This window comes from Monodelphis domestica, chromosome 3 (genome assembly GCF_027887165.1).
Source record: "Monodelphis domestica isolate mMonDom1 chromosome 3, mMonDom1.pri, whole genome shotgun sequence".
Classification (NCBI taxonomy): Eukaryota; Metazoa; Chordata; class Mammalia; order Didelphimorphia; family Didelphidae; genus Monodelphis; species Monodelphis domestica.
The window spans coordinates 423,869,488-423,897,252 of record NC_077229.1 but is presented as its reverse complement, the minus strand read 5'-3'; the positions used below and the strand labels follow the sequence as shown (position 1 = coordinate 423,897,252).

The following is a 27,765-nucleotide window of genomic DNA, read 5'->3' as shown; positions in this document are numbered from 1 at the left end:
AGAGCTCTGTGTGTGTGCCCTTTTGGCATGTATGCCATAGGTTCACCATCACAGTCTTATCGATCAAATAGATTAATTCAAAGATAAGCCACAATTCCAGAAGACTAATAATTAATCACATCACTCACCTCCAGAGAGGTGATGGACTTAAATATATATGTATTTTTGGACAGTGCCAAATGTGAGTAAGTTTTGCTGAACTATGCATATTTGTTTTGAGGTATGAATTTTTTGTCATTTTATTTTTGTTATTAAATGGGAAGGAGATTAAAGGGAGAAATAGCTATATATAAAAAGCAACAAATAGATGAGAAAAAAAGGAAATGATAGCTAGCAATTTTAAGGTTTACAAAGATTGTTGTAAATCTCATTTTATCCTCCTAATAATACTGCAAAGTAGCTATTCATCCCTATTTTACAGATAAGGAAAACTGAAAGGGAAAGAGGTTAAGTGATTTGTCCATGATCACACAGCTAAGTATCTGAGGCTGGATTTTAGCTCAGGTCTAGTACCTTATGTGCTTATTATGCCACTCAGCTGCCATACTAAATAAGTAAGTAGAAAGCAATACTATATCATTTTTACCTTTGAATCCCAGGACCTACCAAAATGCCTTGCACTTAGCAGGTATTACTTAAATGTTTATTAAATTCAATTGTATTTCCATTTATCTCCTTGTGGCCAACCAAGATGATGGCTATGGCACCCTGGTATATTTGTGGGGTTTGGTAGTGACTTTGTAGTAGGTTTCTACAATACTATTGCCATGTGGGCTTTGGATTATAGTAAGCATGTGTGTGTGTATATATATATATATATATATATACATATATATATATATATATTGTACACATACATACCTAAGCAATTGAAAAGGTTAGTCAGGACGTGCCCAGGGGTGCACAACTTTCTACCCCTCCCCTTTTCACCTTTTTAACTCTTGGTCTGAGGGTGATGATGATGATGAAAATAGCAAATACCACTAAGATTTACAAAGTGTTCCATGTACATTATCTTATTTGACCCTCACAACAACCTTATGGGGTAGGTACTACAGCTATTATTTCTATCTCATAGACAAAGAAAGAAACTGAGAGATTAACTCATTTGTCTATTCTTAGACACCTAATAATGTCTGAAGCCAACTTGGAACCTGACTCTGTTCTGTTTCTGGTTCCATTGGTTTTTCTCTTACAACATTGCCACCAATGCTTACATGAGCACTTACACATACATGAGCAGTAGAATGATTGTATCATCACTAAATATTAGGCATGCACCCCAATGTACAGAGGAAGCACAGAGGAATAGAGATGGATTCAAATTTAGAAATGTATATATATTTCTGTCTCCACTGTACATCAGTCACAGACCAGCATAGCCACACCTTGGACTCATCATATATTACAGTTCTAAATACAACCTCTGCTCAATAACTTTCAGCCACTTTATAGTGGATAAAATAAAAGTTTAAAAACATTAGTATTCAAGGTCTTTTATTATCTGACTCCATCTTACATTTCTACCTTTATTGACACTTTTTTTTCATTTAGCTACCCACCAACAAATATTTTATTAAATTATTACTATATTGTAGACAAAGTCTGGGAATAAAAAAGAAAGCTAAAAATGACAATTCCTGCCCTCAAGGATCTTACATTCTAACAGGGGAAACATTATGCAACAATTAAATATAATATACAGATTAAATGGAAAGTAACCTTAAAGGGAAAGACTAGCATCTGAGGGGATTGGAAAAGGCACCAAATATCCAATTCCATTTAACTCAGAAAACATTTATTAAAAATCTCCTATGTCAGGGATAGGGGAAATGGACATATTTGTGCAAAAAAAAATTTAGCAGCTCTTTTTGTAGTGGCAAAAACTTGGAAACTGAGGGTGTTACCACTAATTTGGGAATGGCTGAACAAGTTTGGCATATGGTTGTAATGGAAAACTACTATGCCATCAGAAATGATAGAATGGAAGGACTTATATGAACAGATGCAAAGTGAAATGAGCAGAACTAGGAGAACAATGTATGCAGTAACAGAAATATAGTATGATGGTCAATTATGAAGAACTAAACTATTATCAGCAAAATAAAAATTCCAAGATAATCCCAAGGAATTCATGGCAAAAACAAATGACAACAAAAAACAAATGCTATGTTGAATCTGATTGCAAATCAAAATACACCATCCTTTGCTTTATTTCTTCATGAATATCTTATTGTGCATATATACATATATGTATGTGTGTTTATGTGTGTGTGTGTCTAGTCACAACTTGGGAATATGTAAATACATATAGCATGAAAGCACTGGCATAATCTATATCAGACTATTGCCTCAGGAGGAAGGGAGGGAGATAATCTGAACTGCAAAACATCAGAAAACAATTGCCACAAATTGCTTTTATCTGTAATTGAAAAAAATAAAATTAGTTCATTACAACACCCCTTCTATGTAAGGTACTGCGCTAGTCTACAAAGACAAAAATAATGCAGTCCCTGTTCTCAGACATGTCTAGGGGGACATAGGATGCACATGAATTAATAAGTGGGGGACAGGTTGAGAATGAAGATATCACTACTTTTATGGGGGGAATAAAGGGAAAGCCTTGCATCACTGACACCTGAGCTGAGCCTGTAAGGATTCTAAGGGGAGGCACTAAGGGATGGTACATTCTAAGGGAGGCAATAGAATAAAAGGAAATGCTCTTGTGAATACTTAAAGGCAAGAGATGGAGAAAGGAGAATTTTGCCCAATTTGTCAGAAATGTCAAATGAGTGGAGTAATGTGAAATAAGATCAGAAAGGTAGGCTGGAGTCAGTTTATACAAAATCTTAAATTCCACAGGCTGAGGAGTTTGTACTTTATCTGAGCAGCAGCATATTCTATATTCCACCCAGTTGGACTACCAGCTCTTCCTTGATTTCTTCCATCTCCAAGAACCTGTTCAAGCTATCCTCCAAGTCTGAAATTAAACTTCCTCCTTAGTTTTCCATGTTGAAATCCTTCTCTTCTTTTTTGAATTTTCAGTGCTGCAAAGTAAAGAAAAAGGGCCCGTCTCTTTACAAGAGGCTTCCCTATGAGCTTGGGAACCTGTAGGGTCTGGGACCAAGACTGATTCAGGGAAGATTTAGTGTTCACATCACAGTGAATATGCATGACTCAATTGAGAACTCAATCTGTGTTTCTGCCTGCTCTCTCTTGCGATCTCTCCCTCCCTCTCCTTTCTACCATACCCCACCCACTCACCCCCAGCTGCTACCTTCTAACTTCTTATACATTTTTTTTCTAAATTACAAGTATATTCTACTACATACGTCCTAGTATTAGAGCAGTTTGAACTGGAATGAACTAATTATTCCAATTTACTCATTTTGTAAATGAGGAAATGCAGAGAGGAATTGACTTGTATTCATACAAGTAGAAAATATCAGACCAAAGTTTCAAACCTATGTTCTTGGCATTCAAATTTAGTGCTTTTCCTACTCTAACACAATTGATTTTGGGTATGAGGTGGTGAAGCTATTAAAGGCAGTCAAATGCCACTGGAAGTGAAGAATGAAATGTGGTGAAAGTCAACACAGTAGGGGAAGGGGGGCAGAAGAGGGAAAAATGTATAGATGATAAAATCTGTATATTTTTCTGCATAAATTATTGATTTGGAATGTCTTAGGTTTGGCTTTGTAGAAACAGAAAGCCCTTATTGCATAATACATCTCCATCTCTCTCTTTATTTAGCTATGTTTCTTCTCTGCTATCATATTAGCATTGGTAGACAGGTATCTCCAGCAACTGTCCAGAGCTACTTTTATTTCAGCGGAAATGACTAGATCTTAGGTATCAAATCAATGTAATACACAGCGTTACAAAATTGTAATTTACTATTTCCGAATAGTAATTTTGTTTCTAAAGCCCCCTTACTTTTCTAGTTTTATTACCTTATTCTCCTCCATATATTCCCAATCCAATGGTACTGCTCCTAGGAGAAGACTTGAAAGTTAAGACCCTCGTGTCGTGTTCCAGGAGACTTGCTGGCACTCTTCCCACTTTACTTGCCTTGTTTTCTTCATTTATTCTCTGATTTTTTTCTCTCTCTTTCCTATGCTTAGTTCCGTGAGCATAATCAAGGCTAATAGGATTGCTCTGTGTGTGTGTGGGTGTGTTTACCCACACTACACTCGATGCACCTGCCTTTACCCAGGTCTGGGCGGAGTTTGCCCCGAGGACCAGCAGGGGGCGGCCCGGGATTGGCTCCACGTGTGCCTTGGATATACTGCGTGGAGCGCAGTAGAGCAGGCGGAGGATCCCCGGGTGGTGGCCACTGCGTTTTCAGACTCGCCGTGGGGTAGGAGGAGCCGTCCCGCCCCCAGACCGAGCCCTGGGCACCTGCAGGGCCGCGAAGGCGGTAGGGACGCACGGAGCGCCCGGCTCTGACGCTAGCCTGCCTGCACCTCCTCCCCATACCTGAGCGGGGAGCGGCGGAGCACTGCTTGCTTCCCCTCCTCCTCCTCCGTTGCTGCTGCTGCTGCTACTGCTCCTCCCAGCCTTAGTTCTAACTCCAGCCCGGCTGCCGCCCCGAGTAAAGGTCGCTGAGGAGAGAGGAGCCAGGAAGCGGAGTCTCTAGTGACCAGGAGGGGAGAGTGGGGGTGCGACTTTAAAAAAAAAAAAGAAAAAAAGAAGGAAAAACTCTTTGCAAGAGCAGGAAGATGGCGCCAGACGGGCAGCGGCTGGTGTGAGAGCCACCCAGGGCAGCGAGTAGCACCGGGAGCCGGGAACTATCCTGGAGAGGGGGACTGGGTCCCTAGGAGCGAGGGCTGAGCTTCCAGCCGCACCTCCGGGCTCGTCTGCTGCGCCGACTGGGTCATGTCGGTCAGCGAACTCTACAGTCAGGTGAGTGTGGCCGCCTCAGGTAGCTCAGCTGTCCTGGAAGGGTTGTGTCTGTAGAGGAGGGAAATAAGATAAAACGAGCCCGGATTTGAGAAGAGGGTGGAGGCGCATATCTGGAAAGCATTACCGGAGTCTCGGGCTTCAGAGGTGTGTGCAGTCAGGGCCGGTTTCTTCTCTGCCGTCCTCTGGGTCCAGGTACGGTGGTGGACTTGGAGGAAATTGCCTCCCGGCCTTTACTCCATAGACTCTAACTTCGCGACTGGGGAGAAAGTTTGGTTGTCGCTTCTTGGGAAGCTCCACGCCCGTCCCGTCCCTCCTGCACCTCTTGGTACCGCCCGCTGTTTGCAAGCTAACTCCGAAATGCTTTCTGTTAGCGTCTCTCGGTTTCCCGACTTATCCCACCTTCCCTTTCTTTTACTTTCCCAGTCCATCACTGGTCTTTCCCCATATTTTCCTCTCAGATCTCATTCAGTTTCTGGCAGCCTCCCTTTCACCTTAACTCTCCAGTCTCTGCCTCTTGCTTTTCCACCCGTTCACTGGATCTTTCCTCCAGCCAGGTTCAATAGCTAGGGCAGTCCCACTTGGTTTTGTTTTTCTTACTAAGGCGAAACTCCTTCGTGGGTTGTCACTCGAGATCGCCGGTTTGCCGCCCCCTCTCCCTATCAAGACTAACCCCTGGTGCACTGCAGCTTGGGGCTCCCTGCTGGCCGGGTCCCCACTGCGATCAGTTAAAACTCCCTTCCCATAAGCTAACCTTTAGGAAGATTGGGAGGGGTACGGGGGATGGTAGGAAGGTGGAAAAAGGAAACGTGGCAGAAAGGGAGAGTAAAATGGGGAGATGGGAAAAGATTGCCGCCAGGTATTATGAGGCTTTGAGGAAAAGCCAATTTGAAAGATTGGTTGGGGATGGGAGAGGAGGGTTTTTTTTTTTTTTTAAGATAATTTTCTTGCGTAAGTATGCGGTTGGTTATGTTGGTTTTGGGAAGATTATGAGAGAATATTGGGCTCGGTCGTAGGGGATCTGCAAGAAGGATCAAAGGTTCCGGCGAATCCATTTCACCTTTTTCTGCTGAGTAGAACCTAGGATGGGGAAGGTCGGAACAGGTGCATGCTCGGAGCTGAAACACCCACTGTTTCGATGCAGTTGCTGTTGTCAAAGTCGGGGACCAGCTAACAACCCCTATTACTTAGCACTCACCTAAAGGCTTCAGTTGCCTAAGCTTACACTTTCCAACTTTGATCTGGGTTCCAAACCCAGAGAAAAAGGCCCTTTCAAGAGTTACTTTGATCATATTTGCTTTTAAAACCCTAGTTTAAAGGACTAGCCTTTTCTCTTTCCTATTCGTTTTTCCCCTTTGGTTGGAAATATTGACGGTCCCTTACTTCCGCTGCTTCGCAGCTATTTGTGTGTGTTTGTGTTTTTGTCCCTAAGACTTGAATGCCGGCACTTGTATATAGTTTATAAAGCAACTACGGAGAATTGGGCTGGGAATGTGATGAAGAGAAACTTCTAGTCGTCGTTGGCCTCCTCTTTCTCTTCCCTAGCGTTAAAAAAAAAAGTTAAATCTTTAAGGAAAGGGGAAAAACAAATGGAGCCTTACTGCTCACGTGGGAAAGGAGATATATCCATCCAATAATCTTTCTCTTTTTCTCATGGGACTGGCTCCCACGTGGGTGGGGAGAAGAGGAACTTTTATATTTTCTCCGTCTTGGTAAAGAGAAAAAGGGATATGATGAATAAGGATTATTCATAGTTTTAGGGTTTGGACAGGTGGGGCGTGCCTGGATCCTCCAGACTTGAGGATCTTCTGAGGACCAGCTGGGTTAGGGAGAAGGACCAAGCTATAACTCTTGGCAACTGTGGGAGCCAGCTAGTTATATCTCTGGCTCCAGTCCCAGGCTTGAAAAAGGCACCGACTGCCAGATTTACCTTACTGGGGTAGGGTTAAATGTCATTCAAAGTAGGAGCATCCAATTCTTTTGCTGTTGCACTGGAAATAATAGAGTTTGAATTATAGTTGTTGGTAATTTTAATTTAAAGAAATGTAACTTTGTTGTATTTAAGTGCAGTAAATACCAAAAACAAAGATATAATTTGTGTCAATAAAATGAGCTGTATTGTTATGTGATATACTAGGTACTGCAGGAGACCCTGTGTAAAGTTCAGAAGTCTGATATCTATTGCTTCTTTTCCTCACATAGAGAAATACTTTCTATTCTCATCATTAAAAAAAATAAAAATAACCCTCAGTGGACCTTCCATCCTCTGAAGTTATACACCTACTTTCTCAGTTAGACACCTAGAAAAATCAATTTATGCTTCTTGACTGTTTCTCCTATCCACACTTAAGTGAAAGCTCTTTCACTCTATCCTTGCACAATTTGATCCCCATTTATGTTCAAACTGTATTACACTTTATTACACTTTACCCATACCTTCTTCCAATCAAATTGCCCTTCTTACCTCACACAAGGAATTCCATCTTCCCTGTCCTGTTTATATAAATGATCTATTCCCAATCTCACACTTTTCCCCATATCTGGATTCTTTCCTTCAAAGATCAGATCAGATTCATATGAAGTCTTTCCCAAACCTCAAATTGGCAGTGTCTGCCTCCCCTCCTCAAAAATCTTGTGTCTTTTGTAGTGCATATTTTGTATATGCCTAAGTAAGAGTGTTTTTCTTGGCCAAATGCTAGTCCATGAGGCCAGTGAAAAGTTCATTTTTGCAAAATTATGTGTTGTCTCCCTCACTGGAATGTAAGTTCTATAAGACCATGGACTACTTGACTTTTTTTATTGCCAATTACTAGTACAGTACGTTGAGTCTAGTAATTATTTAGTAAATGCCTCATTCATTCACTTTTATCTTTGCATCCTGGGTGCCTAGAACAGTGCCTGACCTGTAGGAGGCATTTAATGAGAGAGAAGATAAAGAAGAGAGAGAGGATTGATTATTGTTGTTCAGTCATGTCTGATTCTTTGTGACCCCAATTAGCAGAGATTCAAGAATAGTTTGCCATTTTCTTCTCTAGATACTTTTATAGAAGAGGAAATTGAGGCAAACAGGATAGATGTGATTTGCCCAGAGTCACACAGCTAGTGTTTAAGGTCATAGTTGAATTAAAAATGAGTATTCCTGACTGTAGGCTGGGTGCTCTACCCACTGTGGCACCTAACTGCCTTTGATTGATAATAGGTCTACTACATTATAGATTATACATATACATATATATATTAAAATCCTTTAAGATAAAGCAATAAATAAGCAGTTCTATAAGTTACATCCTGGTTGATCATTTAATTACTTGAAACCTTGACATAAGATGGCTGGATTTTAGATAGAGTTCCTTATTCAGACATAAGACCCTGAAAAACTATAGAGGAAGAAATTCTTTAAAATTTTATATTCAGTAACACTTTAATCTGTGCAACTACATTGCCTGTCAGGTTCCAGTATACTTTTTCATAAATTTGAAAGGAACCAATAAAACTATCATCATCAAGGAAAAGTTTTCAAAAACAAAAGAACATTCCCAAGACATAAAAAGCATTTTTACTGGTTTGAGAGTTTGTGGTAATTAAGTTTAATTATTTATTATAATTATACTTTATTATCATAAGTAGTTTAAATAAATATTAGAGAGAACCTAGATTCTTCCCTGTCCTTACCTATATTTTGTTAATATTTTCTCATTTGTTTTTAAGTAATTTTGCATCAGTTTTTGTAATAACACCACTTACATAAATACTGGTGGCTCTGGCTTTGAAATTTGCTGTGCTTAGAATCCTAACTACTAAATTTGGGCATTAAGTCCTTTAGGTATCATTTTCATGAGTTAAGTAATGTGCTTTTTATAATAACCTTTAGTGTTCTGATTACTTCTTTATCTTGTTATCTTTTCTTGACTAGTTGGATTCTTTCTATCTTTGTGAATGATCTAATCTAGTGCTTTCATTCAGATTCATTTTGTATAATTTCTTGTGGTTTATTGAGGGGCACTAGGGAGCTAGTGGAAAGAACACTTTATTTGGAGTCAGCAAAGTGTGTGTGTTTAAATTCTGACTCAATTGTGTGACTTCAGGTGAGTCATTTTTTTTGGTCTTAGTTTCTTTATCTGAAAAAAGGGGGAGGGGATACTTATAATGCTTCTCTCTCAGGGTAGTTAGAAAACTGCTTTGGAAATTGTTGTGTCCCTATAAAATTATTTATATGGACATATATTTATGTTGACATATAAGTATTACATTAAAGTGTCATATAAATGTAAGTTGTTGCTCATTTCAGTGATTTGTTAAAATAAACCTATGTACAATTTTATTTTTAGCTTATAATATGGAATTCTCTAATGTGAACATTGGATCTTGATGCAAACTTTAATGTATTATGCATGAAGGAAACAATTATCTGATAGAAGACAGCCTTTGAAATTCTTTTGACATCTAAGTGAGGTTTATTAGAAGATTGAAACAGTCTTTTTAATGGAGATATTAAGAAAGACTTTATTGATAATACCTATTTCTTCAAAACATACTTTGAAAATGTTTTTGATTAGTATGAGAAGCATTAAAAATTTTATTTAGAAGGCTTAAGTATCCCTTATCCAAAACAAATACCAGGAACCAAGATGCTTTTTTGATGTTGTATGTGTGGAATATTACTGCATCGGTCAACCCTTTTCCTTCTTCCTATTCTTATCTCTCCCCACCTTTCATCTCTCTGGTTTCCTGTCCTTTATTCTCTTCTTTTTGTTCTTCACATTTCATTTATTTTAAACAAGAGGCACATCTGCCACCTCTAATCTCTCTTTTTTTTTAAGTAGTTTTCAGTCATTGCCACAATAAAATCTTTGCCTCTGTGCAATTCATGGATGCTCCTCCTCAAATAATAAAGTTGACCAAAAGCTTAATTTCTTTTTTAAATTAAAAATTTCTCTCAAAAGCTAAATTTCTTACTTGGAAAAAAATTACTTTCTCAGTAGAAAAGTGTTTCAGAGCAGGGAGGAGGAATATAAACTGTTAGATATTTTCAGGATGAGGTCAAGGTGAGTCAATCTCATCCACCTTGGCACAAGGCTGGGAAAACTGTTGGGTTCCTTTTTTTAAGTGAAAAGAATGTAGCAAATGCCAGTTGTTTTGCTTTCTAGCCCACCTCAAAAAATAGCATCAGATTAATTTGATTTGTATGGGGACCCAGCACTGCACATCGTTCACGTGGATGCATAGTAAACACCATTTGATTATGATGATTGCAGAAAATATCCTGACATGAAAGTATAAATTATGCAAACTTGCTTGAAGGCTGAGTATAGCTCTTTCCTATAGAGGGATAGGCTACCTTTGCCCAAACTGTTCTTTATGCCATTCTTTCAAGATCAATTCAAATCTGGTCCCCTAGCTCTTGCTTATGAATGCTTTCCTCAGAACTAGCTTAGCACTTTGATTCAGAACTCTCTACAGACTCATCGCTAGAATTGTGTGTGTTTTATCCCCCAACTAGACTTGGTTTCATGAGAGCTAGAACAACATTTGATCTAAATGTGCCTCTCTTTGTGCTTACTAAGCACTGGACTCTTCACACAATATGCCTTAATAAAAGCTTGATGAATGAATAAATGAATGAATGTATAGTAGATGCTAAATAAATTCTTGCTGGATGAGTGATGACAGATTTGAAGCCCGAGGTCTGAATAGAAATGAATATAGAATATCAGCAACCCCTCATATTATCCCTTCTAGGAATCATTATTCCAGCAACTAGTTTCCTTAAAGACCCTTTCCACACTTCCCTTTGGTTAATGTGCTACTAATATCTTCTTTCATTAGCTGTAGGGATTTCTGACCTCGAAAAGGCTGTTTAGCAGCTCAAGGTCAAATTGTAATCTGAGCATATTATCCTGTTCCATATTTCTTCTGACAGCAATGATAACATTCCATATGTAATATGGGAGGAAGGCCAGGGAACTTCTAAGGGATAATTCCAAATGGAATTTCTAACAGTTAGAAGGCTTTCATGTTTATTACCCTCTCTGGATTTGTTCCTCTCTTGCCCCATCACATGTAAGCTACCTAGGCTGTAACGTAGGAAGTCAAGCTGATGGTTCTCTAGAGATATATAATACTGTATTTGCCATTATATCGTGTAAGATAGAGGGAGAGTAAATCTGTTTGAATTTGAGACTAGAGGTCTCCTATGCTTTTTACAACATGATATATTTCACAAAACTGTTTTAAAGCAGAAGGTAGGGGGCAGCTGGGTGGCTCAGTGGATTGAGAGCCAGGCCAAGGCCCTGGGTTCAAATTTGGCCTTAGATACTTCTTAGTTGTGTGACCCTGGGCAAGTCACTTGAGCCCCATTGCCTTGCTCTTATTGCTTTTCTGCCTTGGAACCAATATTCAGTATTGATTTTAATATGGAAGGTAAGGGTTTTAGAAAAAAAAAATTTTTAATAAAGCAGAGGGCAAAGTGCCATGCAAACATTTACAGTGGTTTGTTTTTTATTTTGCTCAAAATTGTTTGCCATCATGTTTGAGACTGTTGAATGAGTTGGGGAAGAAGACCAGAAGTCAAGTATGTTGAGTATTACCCAATGAACATAGGAATGAGAAAAACAAGGTCTTTCAATATCCCTCATTTTGGGGAAAGGAGCATGTTCTCAGTACTACTGAAAAAAGCTTTCAGGACCCAGGACTGTTAATACAAAGTTCATCAAACATTTGCATTAGCTCTGGAAAATATGCTGTCCTTTGTGGAGGAGAGAACTTCTTTTCAAAATCCTGAAAAATGATTAAGAAAAAAAAAAAAAAACCTTTACCATCTGTCTTAGATCAATACTGTGTATTAGTTCCAAGGTAGAAGAGCAGTAAGGGCTAGGCAATGGGGGTCAAGTGACTTGCCCAGGGTCACTCAGCTAAGTTCACTGAGCCACCTAGCTGCCCCCAAAATGATTCTTAAGGCCATTTTTTCAGTGTTTTGTGAAACCACAACTTAGATGATCATCTAGGGGATAATTGTCCAGTTTCATATAATTTGGCCTTCCCAGTAGGATATGTAATTTGACTTTTGCATAAAATGACCATATTTGATATGGTTAGAAATATGATGACATGGAAATAGGAAAATGAGGTTAAAATTATGCCACATCTCTCCAAAGCTACTTCTCCTAGCTCTTCATTTGACTAATCATTACCATGACAAAAGTTACAAAAATTAGCCCTACTAATACCTCATAGTTCTCTTTGGATCCACAGCAAATTAGAAATGGCCTCTAGGTGGAAACCATAAGGATTAAGTTAAATGTTGTGACTGATGCAGTCTCTCTTTTCCTAGAAAAGCACTTTATGCTTTCTTTAGGCTCTCTGAGTTGTCCTTATCTTGGTCCAGTTTAATATTGTTAAAACTGTCTTTCATTTGACTCTGCCGGCTGTTTCCAATGAGAATAATCAAGCTTACACTTCTGAGCTCCAAGTCAATGGATTATAATGCCTCTCTTAAAATTTATTCACTGGCTCGTAAATTGTTATTACCTTTCTTTGAAAGTTGCTAACAGTGGGCTGTGGACACTAGCAGCCTCTTCTCTTGTTTGCTAAGGCTTTCAGTGGACTGAGTGATCAGGCATTGTCATAAAAAGATATTTAATGATTTTCTGAGGAAGCTTTTGCCATTATAAAACCCCAAAGCACTCTTTGCACAGAATCTTAAACAGAATGATAATGCCCAGGCTGCCTTCTGCATGTAATCCAAGGGGTGAAATCTTTTGCCTCCCAGGCCCTAAATATTTTTGGTCTCACTAGATTCAAAACCAGCTCTTGAAAAGCCCTTCCAAATAGGCTTATGCCCATGAATAGGGGTGGGGGGGAGGTCTTTTCCCTTCATTTTACTTCATGGTTTTGTATAGTGTGTAATGCCTGGAAAGGGAATAGGGATTAAACCTGTACTTTTATTTATAGTGTCTAACTATGCAGGTCAATGTCATCTCTTCAAATTTGAGGAGTTGCTTATATCACTCAATGAGAGGTTCAGTGACTTGCCAAAAAGTCACACGGTATGTGTCAGAAGTGGGATTTGAACTCAGGTAATCCTAGTTCCGAGACTGACTCTCTATTCCCTACACCTCATAGGCTACTTCATAGATATATACATACATATTTTGAATTTGTAATTTAGTTCCTATTGAGGACTTTTGGTTTGGAAATTGGCAACTTAATTTTTAGAGAATTGTCTGGGATCATTGAGACCTTAAATGGCTTACTATGGTTATACAGAATGTTTGTTCATAATAAAAAATTAAGATGCTAAATTATATAGTCATCTCTCAGTCATCCAGTTTATAGATTTGAAATCCTGGTATAGCTTTCAATTGTTGAGTGGCATTACTTCTACTGTACAAAAGTTGTACTTAGGCAATGCAAATTAGTTTAAATTATATTCTTTTTAGGTTATAATTAGAGAGAACCCATCTGGCTTACAAAGGCAAATATAGGTACTTGGGGGACTATCTGCCATTTTGATTTATCAGTGTTATTACTATCCCCTTCTTTTGTTTAGGAATCCACTGGACTTACCTGCAAGGTGGTTCTATCTGAATTCCTTCTTGCCTAGTTGGTGGCCTCCAGATCAAAATGCTTGAGGTTTTTGAGGTGTGGCATGGCCTCCAAACACTTTCTTCTAGTTTTAAGGTGCCCAGTGGAAAGTCCATCTGTTTCCTCTGGCATTTGTCTGAATATATGGAAGATAGAGACCTCTGTTAGGATGTTATTAAATGTTGTTTTTCTTTTTTATAACTGTGCCTGAAGGCTCAACACTAGGTGTGTCTTTGGAACAGGAGCAAAGTAACATTGGTTGATAATTCATAGCCATAAAAACTAATATGAATATTTCTATCCTTCTTGAATATTTAATATTTTTCATACATGTGATTTCTGTCTTAACAGGAACACGGTCCACCTTTGTCCTCTTCAGAATGTTTTCATTTGAAATAGTATCACCATATATTTTCCCTTATCAACTTATTCTTCATTACTCATGGACCTGTTGTTTTGCTATTGTGAATCTTTCTACCCCTGAAGCGTGTTCCAATCCCTTTACTCCTTAGTGCTGTGATGGAGAGGGCAGCTAACTGAGCAGTGGATAGAGTGTCAGGTCAAGAGTCAGGAGGACCCACCTTCCTGCATTCAAATCTGGCTGGGAACATTGTGTAGCTGTGTGGCCCTGGGCAAGTCACTTAACCTCATTTGTCTTGTTTCCCATCTGTGAAATTAGTTGAAGAAGTAAATGGCAAATCACTTCAGTGATTTTTTTTGCCAAGAAAACCCCAAATGAGGTTACAAAGAGTTGGACATAATTGAAGAACCAAACTGTAATGGAAGCACTTATTTCTGAATCTGGTAATTGACCCTCTCCAAATTAAACCAGAGGGAGCTAATGCAATCAATCACTGGACCCTAGACTTTCCTACTTGACCCAGCTCACCTGAGCATGTGCTTTCCCAGTATAGATTCAGTGAATCCAGTTGCCTCCATGTCATAGTGAGACATGGGAATAAGACTGGAGTGGAAGAATTAGCCAAGAGGACGTTAAAATGGGATTTGTGGAAGTTTGTGGTTCTTCCACAGGGAAGGAAGAAACAATTTTATTATCCTTATTCCCCAGCTGATCTTGAGCTTCTGTCAAAGGATAACTGAAGCAGCAGAAGCAATGTGATAGAGTGAGACTAGTCTTTTTAACAGAATCCTTTAAGGACCTTTAGGGCTTACAGTACTTTTCACCTGATGCTCACTCCAGTTACTCCCTTCAGTGTTTAGATCTTTTGTTCTGACTTCCTCTTTCTGCAACCCAAGGGTTTATTACATAAATAAGCATTAGGGGGTGTTAGCACATAAAAGTGGGATAAATGACTTCTTCCCAGCTTCCCTATTGTTTTTTACTTATCGTTTTGATGTGTTAACACCCCCTAATGAGGACTTATGTTTATCTGTATAATAAACAAGATATTAACACCCTACTGAAACAAAATTCTACCCTGCAGTGTGTGATTGGTATGGTCTTAACTTTTGTTTTTGTATCTAAACCTGGGTATGTACAGGTAGGTAAATTATGATACAAAGAAAGTGTTGCTGGAAACTAATATACCTTTATTTTTTAATGTACCTGAACTTGTATCCAAATGAGTGGTGTCATCTTCAAAATAGTTGCCTTAGGATGTTTAAAACTGATTAAAATAATGTTGCTCAGACTGTTCATTTATCCCACCTGTTTATGCCACAGGACACACTCTTACATATTCCTATAACTTGACAATTGCTGAAGACTTGGCCTGGCTTCCATTTGTGGGAATTATGGCCCTGAACATTGCTTTTTGCTTTCAGAATCTGACTGCCAAGTATAGACCACTAGTGAAGAATGTCTGATTTCTCTCTATCTCCAGTTTAATCATATGTAGTATGTTAGCTCCCTTGTCTAAAGAACCTTTTGAAGCCCATAATCTAATCCCTTCTACCTTTACTATTTTGACACAACTTGAGGACTCTACATATTCTGACTCTATTTGAATTTAACTATGGGGTAGTAGAGAGAGTTCTAGGCCTGGAATCAGGAAGACCTGAATTATTTTTGTGACTCTGCTTGAATCAATTTCTTCAACTATAAAATGAGGGTAATAATAATACCTACTGCCCAGGATTGTTGTGATGATCATATAAGATAATATTTGTAATGTCAGCACTGTGTAAAGGGAACCTCTTCCTCCCAGGGTTGTGAACTTTCTGCTCATCTGAGCAATCCTTTTAGCTTGGCTGGATTGCTCCAAACAGAGACTTTGGTTCCTGAGATGTGATAGACCAGTGCCTAGATAAAGGAAATGTGGAGAGAGAAGATGATAAGCAATGGGACCATAGAGGAGAGGGGGGAGGGTTCTTCTCTGGAGGTCTAAGGCTAGGGGTCTTTCTGTGATTTGGTGTTGATGGCTGAGGTGGAAGACACTCTCATGGGCTGATAAGATTAGGGTGGTAGGCTAGGAAATATTTTTTTATTTCTTTCTTAGACTATATATTAAAATTAAGTTGTTAAAAGCTACTATCATCCTTGTGACTTAAGGGTTAATTGTTTTTTAAATGGTGACCACAACAATCTCTTTTTAAACTAATATATTTCCATACCAATTTCTAAATATTACATTTAGAATATTATATTTGGCAAAAAAATAATTTTAAATATTATAGTCCTTTTTTCCTTTCCTCCTTCCTTTCTCCCATATTCAATTTCTTAAATTAGATAATTCTTTTTAAATCCCTATCCTTAGTGGTAAATTCTATTCTTTGACAATTACCATTTAAAATTGTCCATTAGAAACATTGCTGCTTCTTGTCTATTTCTTCTAAAAATATTCTTTTAGCTCCTTCACCCTGTCTCTTTTTCTTCCATTCCCTTCTTTTCCTCAACTTGTATTCCTTGACCTTTGGTGACCTGTCTTTAGTAGAAAATGTTGGAATGCCATGTTAATATTCCTTGATATTTCTCATTTGGTTTTAAACAAAACCTTGCATATCAGGTGATCTCTGCTTCACAAGTTCTTATTAAGGGTTGCCCCAAACCAAGCCCTGTGGAGAATTTAGGCTTAGAGAGATGCCAGGGATATCCTCTGAATCATATCCCTATTACCAGTTGAGGAAACTAAAATCACCTGTGCAGTTATTGTGTGGCAATAACGAACCATTCTCAAATGGTTCTGAAACAGAGGCTATAATTTATATAACTGCATGATAACCAGTTATCCTCCTGGATCATAGCTTTTTCCCCACTTGCTCATATCCACTAAGGATATAATAAATTAACACAAAATAAAAAATCTTGTTTTATGGCTGATAGGATAATTACATTATGTGGCACTTTCAGGTTTATAAAACACTAAGTAGCACAGTGGACATGGAGTGAGGAAGACCTGAGTTCATATTTAGCTTCAAATATTCACTAGCTGTCTGTGATATTAGGAAAGCCCTTTATCCTCTGTTTGACTCAGTTTCCTCACTTTCAAAATGAGAATAACAGCACTTATCTCAAATGGTTGTTGTGAAGATGAAATGAGATAATATTTGTAAAGTGCCTGGCACATAGTATGCACCATATAAATGTTAGCTATTATTATTATTATCTTTGCTTTAAAAGCTGACTGATGATACTTTTGTGCTAACCTCTGTTTTAAGATTTCCTGTTTGTCAGGTTCTTGTGCATGGTTGACATCCTAAGAAATATTAATTCATGAATGGCATCAACTGTTCAGTCATTTTTCAGTCATGTCAACTTGTCATTCCATTTGGAGTTCTCTTGGCAAAGATGATGGAACAGTTTGCCATTTCCTTCTTCATCTCAATTTTACAAATTAAGTGTCAAGTAAGAGGTTGTTAAATGACTTGGCCAGGGACACACAGCTAAGTAAGCATCTGAGGTCAGATTTGAATTCAGGTTTTCCTGGATCCAGGTCCAGAATGAATTTATGGTGGCTAATGTACTTGCAGAAGGAATGCTCAACTTCCCAGATTTTTTTTAAAATTTCTTATAGCCCACTACATAGGAGGGAGCTAGGTCTGATTTGCTTCAGATTTCACATCTAGCTATCTTTGTGATAATTTTTGTGGTGGAGTTCATCAATAAATGTTTAAAGTCATGGTTTCCAATTTTTGTAACACATTCCCTAGACAGGCTCTTGCTCTGTAACCTCAAGGGTTTTCTTTCAGAATCTAGAGTACATCAGATGTAATTGATTAATTGGGTGGTAACTACACTTTTGTTGGTGACTCTCTAAGATAGTTTTAAGCATGAGAAGAAGGCATTCTATCTTAGGAAAGAAATTTATGGTATGACAAATCTTGTTAATTTTTCTAGCTGATGAGGATCATAAAGACTTTATCCATATCTCAGCATTTTAAATGGACAAAAATAAGAATGAGAAGCTTAATATATAAAAACCATAATCTACAAAACAGATAAATTAGAGCATTGTTGTTCTTCTTACAAGAGGAAACTTTGCTCCAAAAACTTATTGTTGGATTCTTTTAAATAATGAATTCTTAAACTGCGTCCAAAATATTTTATTTTAAAAAGTTTCATTCAAACAGAAAACTTTTTTTAAAAGTCAATCTACACACTTAGCCTTTTTTTTTCTCTAAAGATATCCTTAGTGTAAGCTTAGATTTACTTGTTTTGTAAACTGGTTTAATCTTCCTGTTAAACAAGGATTAGCCTAGTTTATGGCATTGTCTTGATACTATTTCTCTTGATTTTATGTTAAAAAAATTATTTCACACAGAGGATTTTAAGGACTGATTTAATAAAAAACCACTACCCTCTTCCCACACATACCCCTTACAAATTTCAATTTATAGCTTTATTTTTATGTCATCTTCATTTCTAAATGTATTCCTCTTTTGCTATGCTATCATGTTGATTTCCCTTTAAGGAAAAAAAAACAATAATGAGAAAATGAGGCCAAATTTTAATTCCCCATATACTGTTAAATACTGTTTATAAGGGTCTCCCTGATATACATGTAACCACTTCAAACATAACTCATAATTATTCTCAGATACTCAACTCATCCTTGATTTCATTGATGTGAACATTCCTTCAATAATGCAGATTGCAGCCATTCCTGCTTGCCTCTTACCCATTTTCTTCCATCAAAGAGGGCCCACACCATTGTACTGATGTCCTTTTTCCATTCCTCTTTAAAGAATGAGGCTGCCAGTGGATCAAATGGACTCTCTCCTGATTATTATTTGATCTTTCTCCATGACTAGCTCTTCTTTTTATCATAGATATCCTTGACTTAATCCTCTCCTCCAGTTCTTCTTGAAAGTTTTAAATTTTATTATGTACTGCAATCTGTTTACACTCACTATGTGCTTCACCATTGTCCTCTGAGTGATAGTAATTCTTGGGAAACAGTAGTGTTATGTGACTCAGTCATGATATAATGCCTATAGAAGTGATACCTTTTAGAGATGGAATGTTGTGCCCCTCCCCCATACCAAGTGCCAGGCACTTCCTGAACCCCCTACCCCTTTACTCCATATAGTGGAGGAGTGGGTGATGAGAAAAAAATGTCATCAGGCACAGAGGAGAAGGAGAGGGAAGCAGCTCCATCCAAATCCCTCTGCCTTTCGAGTAACCAACTCTTGAGGGGTGGGAAGGGTGGCTGCATGCCCACAGAGAGGACTCTGGGTGCCATCTTTGGCAGCTGTGCCATAAATTGGCCATCAGTGGCCTATAGAATGAATATTGGCATTCAAATGTTTATGGGAGAAGTTTGAGGTTATTAAAGGAGCTCTAGTATTTCCTGAATGTAATCCAATCCTCCTTTCTTTACCCTGTTAATTCTGCACCCAAACTGTCCATTCATACTGTTGTTTTTAACACACGTATGTTAAAAACAACTATATATATATACACACACATATATATATATATACACACACACACACACTGTTAACATGTTCTATTAGATTATGAGCTTTTTGAGGAAGATTGCCTTTTTGTCTTTTTTTGCATTTCTGGTACTTAGCATAGTGCCTGACACATAGTAGGTGCTAAATAAATGTTTAGTGACTGATCCAAATGATATTTATAAGTAGAACATCTACTTAGGTTTTATAATCTGGATAATAGCTGCTATTGTACTTTAACATCAACAGTGTTTTCTTCACAACTTTCTGAACTAGGTAGTAGTATGGATACAGTTGGTTAGCACTGTTTTTGTTGTTGTTCAGTCATTTCAGTTATGTCTGTCCCTTTGTGACCTCATTTGAAGTTTTCTTGACAAAGATACTGGAGTGGTTTGCCATTTCCTCCTCCAATTTATTTTACTGATGAGAAAAATGAGGCAAATAGGGTTAAGTAACTTACCTAGGGTCACAATTCTAGTAGGATTTGCACTCGGGTCTTCCTGACTCCAGGGCCAGCACTTTATTTACTGAGCCATTTCGCTGCCACAGCCCTGTATTACAGAGGTAACCGATTCAGAGCTGAAGTAGCTTTCTTAGGGGGTCATACAGCAAGTAACTCTCATAGAAAAAGTAAATCAGTAACTTCTTCCCTTGGAGTTATAAATGATGGCTATAAACTAGTAACAACTGTCTTCCAGGCTAAAAAATTTAGTTGTTTAAATCCGTGCAGCTTTTCAGAGGAATAGCAGTATTGATTTTATGTGCTGTATTCAGATTGCCATTACATTAACCTCCTCTCACACTTGAAAAAAAATCAGGACAAAGGATTTGCAAGAGTCAGGTTTTTTAATGGGATTTCAACCATAGTTCATCTTTTTGAGATGTAATAATGAAAATAAATGTAATATGTAATAAAAAAACCCTCCAGTGGCCACATGCTTCCATTGCCACATGGGCAGGGAGCCGCTTCGCTGAGGTGGCCTGGGAGGACAAAAAGACTTTTGGGTATAGAGTGTAGGCTGTGGGCTGTTGGGATTTTTCCCTTAGTAGGCTCTGAAAGCTTCTCAGGTTTGAGGGAGCAGTTTTAGTTATTTTAACTGCTGCTTTCCCTGGTGTTCCACCTCTCATTTAAACCAATGCTAGAGATATGTGGGGGTTAAGGAAAGTCCTTAAAGAAAAAGCAGACTTCTAGGAGTAAGATAAGGCTAAACTTTCTTAATTTATCCCAATAATTAATACCTTCTAATAAAGAAAAGGCGGAGTTGAATTTAACTTCCTCCAATACTTCGGAATTCTGGGCTGCCAGATAGTTGAGATAATGGCTTGTGGGGACCCTATAACTTTCTCGGAGGCTAATTGTTGTTTAAAAAAACCAAACACCCAGCTTACCAGGCCATTGCAAGCAAACAATGTCTATTCTGATGTTTTAAGGGGAGAAAAAAAAGGATTTAGAACAACCTTCCACGAAAGAAAAACTAGGTGTTTCCAATTGGCTTTTCAGTATCAGACTTTGCTCTATTTTGCTCTACCAGCTTAAAGTGGAGTAAAAACTCTGAACTCCAGAATTAGCTACTAATGAAGAGAGAGTAAAAAGTGAAGAAAATTGGAGAAGATTGAGGATAATCATCAAGCTTTTGTGGTCTGCCAAATGTAATAATGAAAATAAATGAAATATGTAATAACTAGGATGCTACATGGAATATTTAGAAAATGATTTTGTTAAATAATATTAGTAAAAAAATATTGTGGTTGCCATTTAGAAAATTAAAAGTATGAGAAAGAAATAAAGAAGGAAGGAAGTAGAAAATTATTTCCTAGCCTACCCCCCTAAAGTCTGATGTAGAATTTCAGCTTGCTCTCTGACAAGGTTCTGATCTCCATGTGGAAGTCCAGTAGTCTCTTTGGAGCAAGAGTCTTACCAGTCCAAGAGAGTGTCTTCCGCCTGAGCCACCAATGCTGAACGGAGTAGAAGAATCAATCCCAGAAAACTCACACCAGAGACTTTGATCTCCTCTTTGGTCTCATCTTTTATAGCCCTTTTCTTCCTATCCCTTCCTGTCTCTCTGAGCTGGTTTATCCATCTCAGGAACCAATCAACCAGTCTCTCACCCAGACTCATAACCCTTAGTAGCGGGTCATGTTCTTAACCTGTAGCCTCTGGAGCGTACCAGGCATGCTAATGGGATGGGACGGATGAGAAGAAAGTTCATGACCCTGGAGGGAAGGGATTCCCTTTACACAGAGACATGCTTAGTCTGTCTCTAGTCATTTTGAAGTTTGTTAGGTCATCATGAGGTGCACAGAGGCGGAGTCGAAGTACAGCTGGTAGCAAGCAATGGGGTGAAAGGAGAGAAGAAAATTAGAAGCTTTCAGAGACTCTTCTAAACTGTGAAAATAGCACCATGCCCTGAAATACTCGAAAATTTGGGGAATTGTGTTCAGGTTTGGATGCCATGTTTTAAGAAGGATACTGATAAAATGGGGCAAGGTCAGAGAAGAATGTTCACAGATTTCATGGCATTGTAGACTTGGGAGGAACCATGATTTCTGATCCTCTGGGTAATGAAATGGAAGCCCAAAGTGACTGGCCCAGAATCACATAGCTGGTAAGTGGTTAATCTAGAATGAGAACCCAAGTCTCTTGACTCCCAACCTATTGCCCTCAATGATCTATTTAAAATTATAGGTTTTGTAAGAGAGAGCCTGGGCTAGCCCCTAATTTAAAAGTGATGATTGGAATCTGCCACTGAAAGCAACAACTTAAAGAATGGTTCCAAAATATTTGTCATCTGTATTTATGGACACTATAAAAATAATACATTTATTCTTTTTCTATAGCAAAATTGAAAACCATGGATTATGAGGAACTATTGGAGGCAGTGAGAATGTTTAATTTGAAAATGAAGGACTTAGATAGATGGGATGGCTGTTTTCATTCTGGAGGACTATTAAGTTATCTCTTTTTGCTCTAGAATGGAGTTACAGCCAAACAGATTGTAACTAAATATGTAGAAATTCTGAAAGTTATAAGCAATGGGCAGTTTCCCATCACTGTCAAGCAGAAGCTAGATGGCCACATCTTGGGGTTGTTGACCTCTGAGGTAGAACAGGGACTCTTTGAAGGCAGGGGCTGGTTTCATATTTGTCTGTATATCCAGACTGTAGCACAATGCTTGGCTTATAGTTGAGGCTTAATAAATTGCCAGGTCTTTGAATTTTTAATTTAATATGATTCTACAGTTAAGAACAGAGACAATAAAACTTCAGCAAATGAATATTACTTTAGTTTTCACTCATGTACTTTAGTTTAATTCATGGGTACAGAGGAGGGAAAGGAAACAAAATGAATAAAAGAATGGCGGAAGAGGACAACAGAAATGGATGAAAGATAGACACACAGAATGTCTTTAAATATCATTCACATGGTCCCACTATGAGTCATATACAGTTTTACCCACACCATCAGGAAGGGCTGGGGTCTAGCTTCCTCTCTGTTTTGGATGGTGTGAACTTGGACAAGTCACTTTTATCTGTCTATAAAATGCAAATAAATCCTTCCCTCTGTTACATTTATGGTGAAACTCCAATGGAGACATGTGGAATCTAACTGAAAGTTGCAAAGTGTACAGTAGCAAGAGTGGAATATACTTATAGCCAGCACTGAATAGAATTAGACTGACTGATATCAAGATCACTCATATAAATTTGAGAACTGGTCCACAGTTGAGGGTCCCTAGAAGGGAACTCTAGAATCTCAAGAGTGGAAAGTGACCTCAAGAGACTATCTACTTCTGTCTGTTTCTGAATAAGAATCCTCTTTTCTTCATCCCTGACAAACCAGCAGGTCTCAGTTGTGAACAAGGAAAAGGGGGAAAAGATGAGAAGCTAAAACACTTTAAAAAAGAGATGAGAGAAAGGAAACTTTGAAAGGGAGGAAAAAATGGACATAGACTGGAATAGAAAGAGTGTCTCCATATATATATCAGGTCATTCACCAGCCTCCTATGAACCTCCCCTAAAAGAAAAGTAGATATTGTTTCCCCTTACCCCAATGAGGTAGTAAAATGATTATGCCCAGGATTAAGTAACTGGTTAGGCAGTTAATTAATTATTCATAAAAAAACTTGAGTGTGTACTGTGTGTGAATCACTGTGCTAGATTCTGGAATGGAGTCAGATGTTTTTGTTCCCAGATTGGACTCTTGATTCTGTCTCTCTAGCCCTCTGTCTTTCTCCTACACTCTCCACCTCCCCACACTCCCTTCCCTCTCTTGGTCATTTGATACTTGGCCATTTGTACACGTTAGTGGCAACTTCTAGGAATAAAGCCATCTATATTTTTAATTAGAATACTTTGTGAGGCTGACACCACAAGTGTAATTCTACAGATCGGCAGCTTCCTAAATATATGATGTGTGGTATTAGAGGAAAGACTTAAGTGCTAAAAATACTTATAAATATGCATGCTTGTAAATGCTTAACAGCTTACTCCCCCCCACCTCCACCCCAGGAGTTTGTGTTTGGGAAAGAAGAGGATGCTTTTGGGGAACCAACAGTGACTCATGTTTTAGAGTTAGTTTTCTTTTTGAGAGAGAGAGAGAGGCATTTTCCTGCTTTTCTCCTTGTCTCTGTTATGTTTTTTACTTTGTAGTAATAATTATCACCCATTGTATTTGGAAAGGGCTCTCATTGTCCCCAGTACTTTTATATTCTTTGTCATATGTGATCCTCCCAGCAGTTCTATAAGCTAGATATGACAGGCAGTGATGTTTCCCTCTGACAGAAGAGGCTACTGAAGTTAGGAGCTATTTGTGAATGATTTATCTGAATGGCAAACCCAAGATGACTGAAATTTGGTTCTCCTCAACTCTCAGCATTTTCTATAGCACTTCATCAATAACAATTTGCAGAAGGAATGCAACCCCTCCCTGTACAAACTAAGCCAATTTTTTTCAAGACTTTATTGCTTATTTGTGTCCTTGGGATCTGTGATGTCATAGAATTAATTTTTAAATTTCCTGCTCTATGATTTTTTGGGTCAGTCATTTTTTAGTTGTGTCTAACTCTGTGATCCTATTTGGGGTTTTCTTGGCAGATATACTGGAGTCATTTGCCTTTTCTTTCTCCAGCTCATTTGACAGAGGAAGAAATGGAGGCAAACAAGGGTTAAGTAACTTGCCCAGAGTCACACAGTTAGTAAGTGTCTGAGGCCAGATTTGAATTTAGGAAGAGGAGTCTTTTTGACTCCAGGCCCAGTTCTGTATCCATTCCACTTAGCTGCCCCTCTATGATTTATATACCTTTTTATACTTTAAATTCTGGAAACATTAAATGAATATTGATTGGTGTACATTATACAGTATTGGGAGGAACTGATGTATAAGAACACAAGCTTTGGAATTAGAAGACCTGGGTCCGTATCACTTCTGCCACCAAATAGTTATAAGTAGTGGCACAACATTTCTGGCCCTTAATTTCCTCTTCTATAAATTTAAGTGTATTGGACTAGCTAGCTCAAGTTCCTTTTAGCACTGAGCTTGAGGTCTAAATCTCTTAATTTTGCTGTGCCTCAGTTTTCCAGTTTATAACATGGGGATGATGCTTTCCATTCTCATCCTCATGGAGTGATTGAGGATTCAATTAAAGGTAGGTCAGATTCTTCGAAAAGGATTAAGCGATAAATATCATTATTTGGGGAATTACTTTAATGTACACTGTATGGTTATTGCCATTGTTTTCTCTTTGTGGTTAGGCAGTATCATTTGGTTCAATCAGAGCTAACTCTCTTCTGAATGTTGCCTCCTCAGAGCAGGAGGGAATAACTAAGAACTCACTGTGGGCAAATATATTAGAACCCATTTCCCAAACCTATGGTGTAAGACTCCAGCTTCATATCTGCTTTCTAGGGCCTTCTGTATTCCAGTGAGAGAGATGTATATGAGGTGATCAGTCCTTTAATAGCTGAGTATTTTTTTTTAATATATTTTATTTGGTCATTTCCAAGAATTATTCGTTAAAGACATAGATCATTTTCTTTTCCTCCCCCCACCCCCCATAGCCGACGCGTAAATCCACTGGGCATTAGATGTTTTCTTGATTTGAACCCATTGCTTTGTTGATATTTGCATTAGAGTGTTCATTTAGAGTCTCTCTTCTGTCATGTCCCCTCAACCGCTGTATTCAGGCAGTTGCTTTTCCTCGGTGTTTCCACTCCCATAGTTTATCCTTTGCTTATGAATAGTGTTTTTTTCTCCTGGATCCCTGCAAATTGTTCAGGGACATTACACCGCCATTAATGGAGACGTCCATTACGTTTGATTATACCACAGTGTATTAGTCTCTGTGTACAATGTTCTCCTAGTTCTGCTCCTCTCGCTCTGCATCACTTCCTGGAGGTTGTTCCAGTCTCCATGGAACTCCTCCACTTTATTATTCCTTTTAGCACAATAGTATTCCATCACCAACATATACCACAATTTGCTCAGCCATTCCCCAATTGATGGGCATCCCCTCGTTTTCCAGTTTTTGGCCACCACAAAGAGCGCAGCTATGAATATTTTTGTACAAGTCTTTGTGTCCATTATCTCTTTGGGGTACAGACCCAGCAGTGCTATGGCTGGATCAAAGGGTAGATATTCTTTTGTCGCCCTTTGGGCATAGTTCCAAATTGCCCTGCAGAATGGTTGGATCAGTTCACAACTCCACCAGCAATGAATGAATGTCCCTACTTTGCCACATCCCCTCCAACATTCATTACTTTCCTTTGCTGTAATGTTAGCCAATCTGCTAGGTGTGAGGTGATACCTCAGAATTGTTTTGATTTGCATCTCTCTGATTATAAGAGATTTAGAACACTTCTTCATGTGCTTATTAATAGTTTTGATTTCTTTATCTGAGAACTGCCTATCCATGTCCCTTGCCCATTTATCAATTGGAGAATGGCTTGATTTTTTGTACAATTGATTTAGCTCTTTATAAATGTGAGTAATTAAATCTTTGTCAGAGGTTTCTATGAAGATTTTTTCCCAATTTGTTGTTTCCCTTCTGATTTTAGTTACATTGGTTTTGTTTGTACAAAAGCTTTTTAATTTGATGTAGTCAAAATTATTTATTTTACATTTTGTGATTTTTTCTATGTCTTGCTTGGTTTTAAAGTCTTTCCCCTCCCAAAGGTCTGACATGTATACCATTCTGTGTTTACCCAATTATGGTTTCCTTCTTTATGTTTAAGTCATTCACCCATTTTGAATTTATCTTGGTGTAGGGTGTGAGCTGTTGATCAATCCCCATCTCTCCCACACTGTCTTCCAATTTTCCCAGCAGTTTTTGTCGAATAGTGGATTTTTGTCCCAAAAGCTATGATCTTTGGGTTTATCGTATACTGTCTTGCTGAGGTCACTTGCCCCCAGTCTATTCCACTGATCCTCCTTTCTGTCTCTTATCCAGTACCAAATTGTTTTGAAGACTGCTGCTTTGTAATATAGTTTAAGGTCTGGGACTGCAAGGCCCCCATCATTTGTGTTTTTTTTTCATTATTTCCCTGGATATCCTTGATCTTTTGTTCTTCCAAATGAATTTTGTTATGGTTTTTTCTAAATCAGTAAAGAAATTTTTTGGGAGTTCAATGGGTATGTCACTAAATAGATAAATAAGTTTGGGTAGGATGGTCATTTTTATTATATTGGCTCGTCCTATCCATGAGCAGTTAATGTTTTTCCAATTGCTCAAGTCTAGTTTTAGTTGTGTGGAGAGTGTTTTGTAGTTGTGTTCATATAGTTTCTGTGTTTGTTTCAACGGATAGATTCCTAAGTATTTTATATTGTCTAAGGTGATTTTGAATGGGATTTCTCTTTCTAGTTTTTGCTGCTGAGCTGTGTTGGAGATATATAGAAATGCTGATGACTTATGCGGGTTTATTTTGTATCCTGCAACTTTGCTAAAGTTCATTATTTCCACTAGCTTTTTGGTTGAATCTCTAGGATTCTTTAAGTAGACCATCATGTCATCTGCAAAGAGTGATAACTTGGTCTCCTCCTTGCCTATTTTGATGCCTTCAATTTCTTTTTCTTCTCTAATAGCTACTGCTAGTGTTTCTAGTACAATGTCAAGTAGTAGAGATGATAATGGGCATCCTTGTTTCACTCCTGATCTTAATGGGCATGCATCTAGTTTATCCCCATTGCAGATGATATTAGTTGATGGTTTTAGGTATATACTGTTTATTATTTTTAGGAAAGACCCTTCTATTCCTATGCTTTCTAGTGTTTTTAATAGGAATGGGTGTTGTATTTTATCAAAGGCTTTTTCTGCATCTATTGAGATAATCATGTGGTTCTTGTTGGTTTGCTTGTTGATGTGGTCAATTATGTGGATAGTTTTCCTAATATTGAACCAGCCCTGCATTCCTGGTATAAATCCTATTTGA

At 38.2% G+C, this 27,765-nt stretch overlaps 1 protein-coding gene across 2 annotated transcripts in view; it reads left to right on the top strand.

The window, feature by feature from the left end:
- Window positions 1-4,292: 4,292 nt before the first annotated feature.
- The window catches only part of MYO5B (myosin VB), a 571,959-nt gene continuing 548,486 nt past the window's right edge, over window positions 4,293-27,765 (top strand). For both annotated transcript variants that reach the window (XM_007486667.3, XM_007486668.3), the window contains exon 1: window positions 4,293-4,905. In XM_007486667.3, the coding sequence (XP_007486729.1) occupies window positions 4,879-4,905 (27 nt within the window). In that variant the 5' untranslated portion in view covers window positions 4,293-4,878. The remainder of the gene's footprint in view (window positions 4,906-27,765) is intronic.